The 13,437-nt window shown below is 41.9% G+C and overlaps 1 protein-coding gene across 2 annotated transcripts in view; it reads left to right on the top strand.

Moving 5' to 3' along the window:
• The window catches only part of Dpy19l1 (dpy-19 like C-mannosyltransferase 1), a 100,559-nt gene that overhangs the window by 12,504 nt on the left and 74,618 nt on the right, over window positions 1-13,437 (top strand). For both annotated transcript variants that reach the window (XM_042280572.2, XM_076575900.1), the window contains exons 2-6: window positions 5,697-5,721; window positions 6,328-6,415; window positions 9,395-9,532; window positions 12,506-12,626; window positions 13,262-13,355. In XM_042280572.2, coding sequence (XP_042136506.2) covers window positions 5,697-5,721; window positions 6,328-6,415; window positions 9,395-9,532; window positions 12,506-12,626; window positions 13,262-13,355 — 466 coding nt within the window. The remainder of the gene's footprint in view (window positions 1-5,696; window positions 5,722-6,327; window positions 6,416-9,394; window positions 9,533-12,505; window positions 12,627-13,261; window positions 13,356-13,437) is intronic.

The raw sequence follows: 13,437 nt of genomic DNA, 5'->3' as shown, positions 1-13,437 counted from the left end.
GCACTGTGAGTCTATGCTGCTGTGTTCTGCTTTCTCAAACACTCGTTTGTTTTCTGTGTTAGCTATCTCAGTCCTTCTTACATCATGATGCATACAGAGGGTGAGAGCATCATACTCTACAGTGAACTGAATGTACATTCTCTTCAAAGCCCTGATAGTTTATCAGGAGGTGATTGTCCTAAGGGATTCCAGCTCCTTTCCTTTTGGCTCACTGGTGTGGAAGTTCTGGTTGTTCTACACTTCTGATGTTCTTGGGGTACAGGGAGAGTGACCCACTGCACATGTAACAAGAGAGAACTCAGTAGATGTTAATGCATTGCCATTATTTATTCCCATGCCATTGGCACTGGTGATGAGGATTCTTTTGTCATGTTGGATCCAAGTCCACATCTAGCTTGATTGTATTTGTCTTCTGGCTGTCTACTGTAAGACCACACTGTTAGGACTCAAATCCAGGACAGATGGCTAACTGAGGTGCCTGTTAACACATCCAAGCGATGCTGGTCCTCAGGCTGCAGCATCACAGGTACCCGTTACAGAGTCACCCTGGCTGCCATACCCTGGCCCCTACCCCACACCTCTCCAGCCTTTGAGCTTCTCCCAGTTTCTTTGTTTCCTGTATAACCTAGACATTTTGGCTACCTGTCCTCTTGGCTCCTGGTTCCTCATTTGGTCTCTTGGTTCCCATACACTCTCTTGTCTTCCCCCACCCCACTGCCAGTCTTTTCTCCTGGTCTGGTTCAGTGTAGACTCTTCCAGATGCCTCTGGATGTTTTCTCTCTCATATCTACAATAAAACCTTCTCCTCAATCATGCCTAGGAGACTCATGTCCTCATTTTTCATTCACACACCAAGCAATATGCATGTCTTGACCTTCTTTCCAGGGTCCTCCTTTAATAAGCTGTTTTAAGAAGTCACTGATGCACTGTCTTAGATTTCTATCATTCTTAGTCTTCATTAGTAGGTCTGCTTGAGTGCTTAATGTGTTCACTCCTTCTGGGAACCTAAATCTTATCCCTTGAAAATTTTATCCCCGAGGACCAGGTACTTGCTGATTATTTCTCAAGTGTTGTTCTTGGTTTCTTGGATGTGTTTTGCACATCTACAAGGCTTTTAGACATTTGTTGTCTCTGAAGCATTCATAGCCTAAAAGACCTGCTTTCCTTAAATTTGGGTCCTAAGGAGTATGTTTTTATTAGCTTAGGACCCAGAAACTGGGTTTTGTTTTCTAAGTGCTATAGCTACAACAGTGGGAGCACACTGCACACACACACACACACACACACACACACTCACAGGCAGAGGGAGTGGTTTGACTTTGAAGGATAGATACAAAAGCCCAGTCATTTAAGCTCCTAGTGTTTTAGGAGGTGGTTGTTCAGTACAATCAGAATGAAGAGTGTGTGGTGGGGATTGACTAGGAATAGTCAGGAGTATGTGTTATGGAATATTACTTTGACTATGTAAAGATGTGTTATATTTATGTTGTGGAATATTACTTTAACTAGGCCAAGATGTGTTAATTTATTCATGCTGTATTTATCAGTGTAAAGATGTGTTGCATTTGTTTATGCCTCATTTGTTTAATTATATAAAGATTAAGGCACCTAATTGGTCTAATAAAAAGCTGAATAGCCAATAGTTGGGCAGGAAAGGGATAGGTGGGGCTGGCAGGCAGAGAGAATAAGTAGGAGAAGAAGAGACAGAGAGGGGACAGGAGAGAAGAGGAGAGAATGAGGAAAAATAAGAGGGAGATAGATGCCTGGGGCCAGCCAGGTGGCCACCAGCCAGTTAGATAAGGAGTAGGACATACAGAATGAAAGAAAGGTAAAGATCTCCGAGGGAAAACATAGATGAAGAGAAGCAGGTTAATATAAGTTACAAGAGCGAGCCAGAAATGATCATAAGTTAAGGCTGAGCATTTGTAACCAATATCAAGTCTCCATGTCATGATTTGAGAGTGGTTGGTGGTCCAAAAGGAAGCCTGCTACCTCTATTCTATATGTTTAGTGGTTTAATTATTATGTGGCAAGGGGACTTTTTTTTGTGGGGGGGTCTAGGCCTTGCCAGGTTGCCGGGGAGGCTGGAGGTGTGGGAGGAGGGAGGAGAGGGATAGTTGATTGGTGTATAAAATGAATGTAAAAATTTTCTTAATAAAAAAGAAAAGAAAAGAAAAGAAAGCCTGGTACAAGTATGGGCCCCGTCATGGGAGCCATGTGTGGAAGTCGTGGGTTTTCAAGGAGTGGGTGAGGTGCTTAGATCTGTACATTCAGAACCTGGCTTCATGCTGGTCCAGGATGCTTGTTGGTGTAGAATAGGGAGGCCATTTACAGAAGATTTCCATCTCTACAGAGAAGTGAAGGTGCGAGAGTGGACCCTTAAACTATAAGAAGTGGCTGGTATTAGAAATGGTCAATAAATAACTTGTCATGGTTGATTCAGAAACCTTGTCTAGATGGTTGTAGGAATGCCTTTAACCTTGTAATGCCAGTTTGTCATTTGAGGAGTAATGAGACCAGCATGCTTTCATTAACTTCAAGAGTAGGCTGTGTTGAAGTGGATTTAGTATACATTTTTTCATGTGTGTATTGTTACAAGATATGCTCATCAAATGCTCACAAAGGGAAGGGAGCTCTGCTGTGTGGAAGGAGATCCAGGGGCCTCTGGGGAAAGACCTTTAGGGCCCAGCTTTTAATCTGTAGAGTGAAGATATGTACAGGGTTGTTGTGGAGATCAAAAGTATGTAGAGGAGATTGGTAAATTTTGCTTTTGGCTTTTGAGACAGGCTGTCTTTGTGTTGCCTGGAATATATGAACTCCCCAGTGGGGCTGAGCATTTAAGAAGGATGACTTGGCTGTTTCATTTCTGCTACTGACCGCTGTGGACCTGACCTGGGGCATGGCCAGTCGATTCTCTTCCTATCTGCCTTGACACCTACCTTGTCTCTGGGAGACAATTAGGACCTAAAGAAATAGCCCTCCCTGAACTCGTTTTTTAAATTATACATGCTCTTTATTTCTTACATATTTTTGATTTAGGTAATTCACTATTGATGATACACAGATAATTTTTTTTTTACTTGTTATTGCTTGAGAATTTCATAGCTGCGTATAGTGGTGTAATGTGTTGATTAAATTCACCTTCCAGTCCCCCTTTCCATTCTTCTCTGCTCCTCCCCCCATCCAACTTTTCCTCTTAACTTTATGTGCTCTGTTTAAAACCCACTTTGTCCATTCAGCACTGCCAGTGTGGGTATGTATAGGTGCAGGATAGTCTGTGGAGGATGGGCGGCTTCCCCAGGGCCATAGCCCTGAAGAAAATAGTCTTCCACAGCAGGTGACCTTTGCTAGTAGCTCCACAGTTAGGGGTGGGGCTTTATGAACTCCTCCCTCAGCCATGCTGGGATTTTGACTGACTGAATCTTGTTACTGTCTTGTGCATGCAGTTACTACCTCTGAATCCTGTGTGCAGCAGCGTGGCTGCAGACATCTGTTGCCCGTGGCTGTTCCCAGGTCTCTTTGGCAATGGTCCCTGAGATTTGGGGGAAGGGGATGTAGTAAAGCCATCCCATTTAGAGCTGACCCCGCCATAGTCTCTTATTCTCCGCATGTTGACCAGTGTGGGGCCAGGCATTAATCACTATCTGCTGTAAAAAGGAGCTTCCCTGATGAGGGTTGAGAGATGTACTAATTTATGGGTATAAAGATAACTTGAGAGGCATTTTATTACTCTGTTCATTTAGCAGAATAATAGTAGTATGTTTTTCCCTAGGGCCTATTACCTGGCTAACCGCAGGTTCTTGGCCCGGTTATTTTCTTGTGGATCAGTCTTTAAATCCGATCAGAAAGTGATTGATTACCCCCATAATATTTGTGCCGCTCCTTCACCAGTGGCATGTCTTGCCAGGGCAGTAATTACTGTAGCTTGCTTACAGGGTTCACAGCTGGGTAAGACTGTTGATTATGTAGCATGCACAGCACCGTCCAGCACTATGAAAGCTAGCCCGTAGGCTGAAGCTTTCAGGTCAGTCCCAGCTTGGTCTATCCATGCCCTGTGTGTGACTCAGTATGTCTTTAGTGCTTAGGCCTTTCCATCACCAGTATAACCAAGAGCAATGCAGTGAACTGTAATGTCTTGGGAGCATCAGCTTGAAAAGAGGTAACTCATACCTGGGACATGCTGCCAGACCCCTTCCCACCAGTCCTTGGACTTGAGCTGTGGTTGGAATGAGGAGTCAGCATTGGGCAGAAGAGATGTCACTTTGGCAGGAGCTCCTTGGTTGCCGAGAGGATAAAATGTCCAGTGGCTGGTTTCTCACACCTGTGGCTGGCCCAGGAAGCTGAGGCCAGCTCAGGGCAGCGGGATCCTGGGTACCTTGCTCACTGATGTGGCAGAAAATCCCAAGGTTTGGCCCTTAGCTGCCTCCACTGAGCGGTCTAATTTTCAGAGAGTAAATGGAGAAAAGATTGCGTATAGGTGTGTGTCTAATAAAAGGTTCAATTTAGCTTCTTTACATCAAGGACAGGATTTGGGTTAGTTCATACCCTCACATCACACTTAGTTATACAGAGTAATTTCTGACTCATTGGAGTCCCAGCTGTGTACTCAGGATAACAAGTACCTTCAGGAACTTTGTTCTAACCTCTCCTCTGCAGGAGAGTTAGGCCTTATGGTTCTTAGCTTGGAGTCTAGCGGCAAGGAGAGACTTGGTTTTGTTTGTAATGTTTCCCCTCCGATCCCTAAGACTAAAGATACAGTGTAACATGGAATCTGGTGCAGATTCCTTAGTCATCAGGAGTTAATGTAAGATCCCAGTGTCTGATTGAGCTTGGATGTGGGCAGTATGGATGCTTCCTGCCAGATGGGGAGGGCTTTCAAAACCATCATGGTAGGGACTGGTGTGGGGGGGGTGGAGTCCTCTGCAATTGTCTTTCCTTGACCTTCTTTGAATTTCTTTTTTATTTGAAAATTTTTTAGTTTTTTTTTTTAAATAAAAATTCGGTTACTGAAAACACAGAAAAGGTTCTGCTTGTTTAAGTAGAAAGAAGTAGAGTATCTTTTTGTTAGACCCCCCTACACACATACACACACACACACACACACACACACACACACACACACGCACGCACGCACGCACGCACGCACGCACGCACGCACGCACCCACGCACGCACGCACGCTGCACGCCCGCACAAAAGTGGGCCTTACTGTGAACATTCATGCACCAAGGTAGTAAAAAGGTTGTGATGATACTTTGTGTATTTCACTTGTAACAGTGGCCCACCAGTCAGCGTGGCTCTTTGTCCTAAGGCACCCTTACCTACTACTGATCCCGTTCCCCTGCAGTCTTTTGTAATAGTTTCCATTTTTGGGTTCCTGTACAGTATCTGGCAATAGTAGGGCCTCCTACACTGCTGAGTGAGTGAAGGAATGAAGGAAAACTGTAGCTACAGCCTGAACTGTCTATTGGTGTTGTGTTTAGCTGCAGTGCTTCTTGGGAAGGCTCAGTAATCTCTCCGGACTCTAAACCTGCTTGAGTCTTCCCACAGCTCAGGCACTGTAAGTTTATCCTGGGAGTGTTTGTGTGGGTTCACAGCCGTCCCACCCTGACTGTGCTGGGTCTCACTTGAAGTGCTTATCTGTAAGGAGAAAGTGTTTATGCTAAAATAGTAATGTAACTTTCTTTCTTCTTTCAGCTTCCTTTGCAGCCCTGTTGCACTGGTAAGATTGTTTTTCTTCAATGATATGTATTATGTAAATGTTTATAACTTACCAAAACTATCGTCCATGTATTTAAAAGAATAATTTCTATATCATAAGGATGAATGTATCTTATTTATACCACAATACTCTGAAAGATTAATTTAATTGATAAGTCAGGATCAGAATAATAAAACTTTTATATAAAAATATTCATTATTAAAGAGGCTATATTTGATACTGTAATTTGCTTAACATTAATATCGTGTGCATGTTGAGTGTTAGATTGATGTTTTTAATCTTCTGGATGGAGCGTTGTATGAATTTTGTGAACTAGGCAGTTTCTGAATGGTACCCGATGGCACATTCAGTGTGATCTATATTTTTATAGTATATCACTTAAAATATTGTTATAGTTCATTTTAATGTTAAAATCTAATTGGAATGTGTTTTCTTATGGAGAGGAATTTTAGTAGAATTGTAAAAACCTGGTAGAAAACAAATATAAATACAATCGTTTTTGAGTCTTACTGCAAACTGTCTATATAATCTGTAGGCCTTCCCTCTTTGCTTTTGGAGTAATTTTACAGCTGCACACTGTTGACTTTGTTCTTTTAATGTTTCTAGGAGCCACATAACGCACCTTTTTGAAAATGATCGGCATTTTTCTCACCTCTCAACCCTGGAAAGGGAGATGGCTTTCCGCACCGAAATGGTTCGTTTTGTTTCATTGTAGTATTTTGGGACTCTAAATATTTTAAAGTTTTTTAGCATGAAAAGTTTCAACAAGACATTCCCAAGTAAAAGGAGTAGACAGTTCTCCCTACTCATCTCATAGCTTCCATGACAGAGAACCCATAGTCATCCATACTTTCTTGCCCATCTCTGTTTAAAGGGAATTACAGTTGCTCTGTGCTAGCACATTCAGAGTTCCTCAGAGGACTTTCTGTTGTTAGCAGTTTCTTAGCACCATCAAATATAGATTGGTGTTTGAATGAACTGATTGGCACTTACCAGCAGCTGTTGCTCTGAACTGTCTGCATTTGTATTGACCTGCTGTATTGCTGAGTCCTAGAATCTCTAAATCCCTTTCTGTTTCGTTTTTCTGCCATTTATCTATTGAGAAACCAGAACACACACACATACATACAGACACAGACACAGACACACATACACACACACACACACAGACACACGTATGCATGTACGCATGTATGCACGCACGTGTGCACACACACATCGTATATATATACATATATATATATATATATATATATATATATATTTAGTAGAAATTGTCCCCTGTAACTCATGTTCTCACTGTGTTCCTGCTTCCTGGGTTTTTGAAGGCTGATGGAAGATGTGACTCTTTTTCTGTGAGGTACTTCCAAGTGGTGCTGGGCACTTTTTATTGTAGTGTCCTCACTGAGTCCTTCTCAGAGCCCAGCCATCCTTGTAGTTGACTCATCTTGTTAGAATAGACAAGCTCGTCATTTTCCTCCACAGTTAACTTGTAACTCTGTAAAGAATTTTCCTACATCGTGGCTCCAATTTCTTTCTGAGGTTTACTTTGTGATGGAAATACAGGAAAATGATCAATTCTTTTATTTACCATATTTTTTCATAAAAACAAATTGATTGTCACATCTTCTAGTTAGAGTCCGTAGACTGATTGGAACGTATTTTGTAACCTTTGGTGCCTGGAGCTGGCCAGTCTGTTGCAGTTGGCTGTCCTGTCTCTCAGTGTGGCCTCAGTAGTGTTTCCTTGGTGTCCAGGACTTGTTTATTTTGGGGTGCTGCATGGCTGTTTCTACCCAGGGCTGGCAGCAGCCAGTTTTCCAGGGAGCCCCAGTCCTTTTCAGTTGCAGACAGTTAGATACCAGGAGGTCTGTGCTGCTGGTGTTCATTGCTACTTTTTGGTGAGCAGCGTTAGCAAACATTGTTTGTTTACAAAACAGTAAGTCCTGAGTTTATATTAAGATTCTAAAATTAAAGTTTAGGTTTGATCTGTTTTTCTTGATATGTAATTTGTTTTAATATGAGACTGTTAATTTCAAATTACTTATTTAATAGGATAAAAATGTCAAACTCTTACAAGAAATATAATTATTAAAAAAAATCCAGGGTTTTCTGGTACCTTCTCTGTGCTCCACTTAGAATGCCCAGTAGGGTTACTTGGTGTTCTCTTCCAATTTGTTAAATAATTAAAGCCTTTTCTTTATTTTTGTTACTTAAATATTTAAACTTGTATGTTTTATAATTAAATAAAATGCTATATGTTTCTAAAATGAAACTCACAGAGCAGGGTGGATGCAGCAGTCCCTGGCCCTGCCCGAGCAGGGTGGATGCCGCAGTCCCGGCCCCTACCTGACAATGTCCATCCGGGTTGGCTGGAAACAGTGGGGATCTGTCTTTGTCAGTTCCGGAGTCTGGAAAGGAGTTCAGCAAGGCGGGCTTCTCCCTGAGGCCGGCTGGGGTTCCTAGGCGTGTGCTGCATCACTCCTCCGTGGCCTTCATCCTTCATGTCTGCCTTTCCATGCCTTAAGGCTCTGCTCAGTTTAGAGTCACCTGATCTGCTTTGTCTTTGCTGCAACTTGATTACACCATTAAGGACCCTGTTTCCAAAGGAGGTCATGGCCGTCACCTGTTCTGTCCTACAAGAAAGTTTTAGAGACCTCGATAACTTATACAGTAGGAAATGTAAGTTTAGAAAGGATTGTGTGTGAACTAGTGCAAGGCAGAATCAACTTCCCCCTCTCCAGACACGGTAGTGGGAGTCACCTTCTGTGTTGAGAGCTTGGCAGTTGCTGCTGCTCTACTGCAACTGCAGAGAAGGTGGCGTTTGTACTCTGCCCATCCACATCCCTTACGATGCCCCTCAGACTCTTGCCTAAACTTCATGGACTGTTAGGGGGTTCATTTTAGTTTAATCTATTTATGTTGAGGAGGAGTCTCATGTATCCCTGGCTGGCTCAAACTTCGTAGCTGAGGATGTCCCTCCTGCCCTCATTTATGGGATTGCAGTGTTAGGTGTGTGGAGTGGTGGGCATCGAACCCAGAGCCTCCTGCATGATGGGCAGGCACTTGACCAAGTGAGCGACATCTTCAGCCCCATCTCTTCATTTTTGTCTCATGTGTTAGTTCACCCTCGTTAGAAACCTTTTCAAAGTAGCATGTCAGACAAAATGTCCCCATTTCCCTCAAAATACAACCCCCCAAACCCCCACTCTGCGCCCCCCCCCCCGGCCCCAGTGCCAGCTCATTTGTTGAGTTGCTGTGGGGGAAATGATCTGTAAAAATACTGTTTAATAGGAATATGTATAATGTGCAGTCTTTTTAAAAAACATTTGGATGTTTGAATGTAAATCTGGAGGAAGTAAGATTGATATCATTTTGTGTATTCAATAGACTTTTCATACATGTCATGTGCTGAATTACATGTATATATATTAAATTCTGAAACTATTTTTGAAGCTATTTTTCCACATAATTATTTTAATGAAGATGAAATTCTTCTAAAATATTTTTTACAACCTAAGGATTTATAAGTGACTAGAAGCCTGTGAAATTAATTGTGACTATTACCTGCTTGAGTGCTCAGTTTTCAAAAGCGTTGTATTTTAAATATTTGTAATCTAAGGAGATGAATAACTGTGCACTTTTTTGTTGTAACTGGAGCGAATCCTTCTTTCAGGGGCTGTATTATTCTTACTTCAAGACTATTGTAGAAGCACCCTCATTTTTGAATGGAGTGTGGATGATAATGAATGACAAGCTAACTGAGTACCCACTTGTCATTAACACATTAAAAAGGTTCAATCTTTACCCAGAGGTAAGTTGTTGCTTTTCTCAGTTGTGATTTTTTTCATTAAAAAATGCCTTTAAAAATTAAATGTGATTCTAATGCTTAAGTTCTGATTCACCATACTAAGTTTTATTTCACTTTTTAATAGAAAATATGCACCGTGGGGAAGGAGTTTATTGGGGAGGGGGTTTGAATCTTTGGGAGCTATAATTGTGATTGCATTATTGGAAAGTGAGGGACTGTCTACATTTGGTGAGTTCTTGTCATGTGGCATTTACCAGATAACAACCCTTCCCTCTGTAGGGTCACATCCTTCCCTCTGTAGGGTCACATCCCTTCCTTTCCCTCTGTAGGGTCACATCCTTTCCTCTGTAGGGTTCTTCTTTTAATTGAGAGCATTTTCTTGGGCAGGGCTAGGAGGAAGGTGGGCTCACCCAGCAGCAAGGAAAGAGGACTGTGATATTGGTAACATTTTTGGACTTTCATTGCCCTTCCTGCCTTCATTGGACATACTTCTTAAGCACCTTGTGGGCCCTGGGCTAAGAAGCCACTTCCTTTGTGACTTGAAATCAGGATGTCTTGTAAAGACCATGTCTTCCTTTTACCTGCTTAGCACGTGGTACACAATAGCTCCCTGATGGCTGGGCTGTCTGTCTAGGTCTCTGCTCCGCAGCTGTTCTTAGTGGGTCTGCAGTCTTTTTTTCTACTGAGAGGACTTCACTTCTGGATCAATGACTTGGTTGATTATTGAGTAATCAGTATACCTGCCCTCCACAGTTCAGGGTTTTCCCACAAAGTACTACTTTGAGTATTTTCTGTGACTGTATGCAAGTTGACTTTATAAAAATGGGATTACAAGGTGTGTGCAATCTTTTTATGTGTGCATTTTGTCTTTGGGGATATTTATAGCTACCTCTCTACCACCTCTCTTCCATTGTGTCATTTTTAATGGCTGTTTGAGTGATCTACTATTGTCTTCTTTAGCCCATTTTTATGGACATTTTAACTTTTCAAACTTCTGAACATTATAGGTAAAGCTGCAGCAAATGTCCATGAATCTAAATCTTAATCACACACAGCTGCCTTTTTAGGTTCTACTGCTTTGGTAAAACACTACAACCAAAGGGAACCTGGGGAGGAAAGGGTTTGTGTGGCTTATCTAATGGCCATAGTCCATTGAGAAAAGCCAAAGTAGGAATTCGAGGCAGGAACAGAAGAAGAGACCATGAGAGAATGTGCTCACTGGCTTGCTCCCCATGACCTGCCCAGGAGTGGCACCACCTATGTGGCTGGGCCCTCCCATATCAATCATTGATCAAGAAAATGCCCCCAGACTTGCTGACAGGCCAGTCTTTTGGAGGCATTTCCTCAATTAAGAATCGTTCTTTCAAGATATGTCTAGATTTGTGTCAAATTGACAGAAAGCACCAGCAAAACATTTATTCATGGTTTTTAAAACTATAATTTGTGGATATAGCCCTCCAGTTCAGGAGAATATGTCTTGTAATGATTTGGGGGCCATATTGCCTAAAGGCCTTCCACATAGGTTGTAGGGATTGAATTCCTGCCAACAGCAGTTTTGGAAATGTTGATTTGCATCCATGCTGATTTTGATAGACAAGGAAATTATAACTACTTGATGTATTTTATTCATTCATGTATATGTATGCATTTTGGTGCTATGTAACTATCCATTTCTATTTTAAAAAAGAATTAATGTTCATGCCTTCTTGTCTGTTTCTTTTGGGTTTCTTAAAGACTTTTTAAATACATAAGATGTTATTATGACATAATAATAAAATATTTTTCTTTTTAAGCTATGGATACATATTTTTCTATGCAACATCTTATGACCATGAATCTTTTAACTTACTACTTTTAAAAATGCATGTAAAATATTTATTATTTATATTTCTATTTTTAACTTATGTGGAATTTGTGTTGATAGGTTTGTAGAATAAGATTGTTTTTCATACTGGTCTTCTATATAACTTAACACTGATGAGAGGCCCATTTTCTCCCCACTGATTTCAAGTAGTATACATATAGATGACCTGTCCCCTGTGTCTGGATTTGGTGCTCAGTATTGCCTCATTTGAGGTCCTGAAAGTGGGCTCTGAACTGGAGATTTGCTTGCCACAAGTGTGTTAGGGAGTGAGTGCCCTTGGGTTCACCCCTGAGCCAGGCTGATGGAGCAGAAGGAGTTATAAACAGGGTTGAACTGTGATGGAGCCTCATCAGAAGCCCCGGGAAACCCCGTGGGCCCGCTGGCGGGGATACCTTTGCAGTTGGGCTCCCTTTGACAAAGGTCCCTGGACCAGCATCAGCTTGGTGGAGTCTGTTGTAGGATGCAGTCTTCCTTGTGTGACCTTGAGCACGGTACTTTCTTCAGCCCAGAGCAGTTCCTTAGAGTTGACAGCTGTCAGCAGCCAACCATCTGGGCAGCTGCTGGGGCTGGGAGTGCCTCTGCCTGGCAGGCAGATCAGCTTGTGTCCACCGCCTCCACTATTCCATGGCTCCATCTGGGGATGCCTCTGCCGGTGCCATGCTGCTTCAGTTATGTTCAGTGGTAGACTTTATGTTCATTAGGATTTTCCCCTTTTATTCTTCCTTTTACTTTTCTAGAATAATTTGAGGTACTGAGGTTTGGAGTAGGATTGTTTTATCTTTATGAATTACTTTGAGATGTGAATTTACATCTTGAAAAATCAGATATATATATATATATATATCTGCTTAGGCCTTTTATGTTCCTTGGTAGAATTTTATATGTTTTAAAAATGTAAATCTTGCACGTTTCTTATTTTATTTTTCTTCCCTGTGTGTCAGCAGTCAAAGACTTGTGAAGAGTCTGTGTGGGAGAGGCTGGGCCTCCTGTGACTAGATAGAGAGAGCCAAACAGCTGGAGCATAAAAAGGAAGTTTGACAATTATAAAAACCTCTAAAACACATTTAGTCATGAAAACTAGTTCTTATGATATCTTTATTTTCTTTAAAAAGGTGATCTTAGCCAGCTGGTACCGCATTTATACCAAAATAATGGATTTGATTGGAATACAGACCAAGATATGCTGGACAGTTACCCGAGGAGAAGGACTCAGTCCAATTGAAAGCTGCGAGGGTGAGCTCCTGTCATGTTGTCTAGTTGTCTGTTGGAACGTAATACCCTTTAATCTTAGTGGGGAAATAACAACTGTTTCATTGTAGCTCTTGGATTCTTCAAGTCACACATTTGGGCAGGCTGGTTTGCTTCCATGGTAACAGGGTAATCACATGGCTGGAAGAAGTGGGCTGAACCGGAAGCTGTTTTAGTCACATTCGGCCCTTGGGCTGGGGTGGTTCAGGCATCACCTGGGATGTTACATGCCACCTTTCTGTGGACTTCGAGCTTTTTCATAGCAAGGTACTTGCCACAGCGTAGCAGTGCTCTTCCCGGGGTAACATCACTGTGGCTGCTGCCGCCCTCTTCCCAGAGGCTATGGTACTGCCTCTGCCTTATTCTCCTGCCGCCTAACCCAACCCAGCTCCACCCGCCACCTCCTTAGCCAGTGCATCAACAGGTTTGCAGCCCTGTTTCAGAGCAGCGTATCTGTAATAGTCTCCTCCTCATTATTCTGCACTCCTGTCCTGTTTTCATATGGGAACCAAGGAAACCATTTATCTGGCAACCGTTTCACAGTAAGCACAGTTTAATGTAAATCGCTAGACTCATAACATAATTTGTGGCTAGAACATATGTTTTGTTTATCTTTAAAGGATTGGGAGATCCTGCCTGCTTTTATGTTGCTGTAATTTTTATGTTAAATGGACTAATGATGGCATTATTCTTCATCTATGGCACATATTTGAGGTAAGGATATTTCAAAATGTGCTTATAAAATATATCATAATAAAAAGCTTTTAGTTAATAATTATTGATAACTTATTGCTCA

Source organism: Peromyscus maniculatus, chromosome 7 (assembly GCF_049852395.1).
Source record: "Peromyscus maniculatus bairdii isolate BWxNUB_F1_BW_parent chromosome 7, HU_Pman_BW_mat_3.1, whole genome shotgun sequence".
Lineage (NCBI taxonomy): Eukaryota > Metazoa > Chordata > Mammalia > Rodentia > Cricetidae > Peromyscus > Peromyscus maniculatus.
Note: the sequence above shows the minus strand (reverse complement) of the source record. Positions and strands in the feature narration are given on the sequence as shown.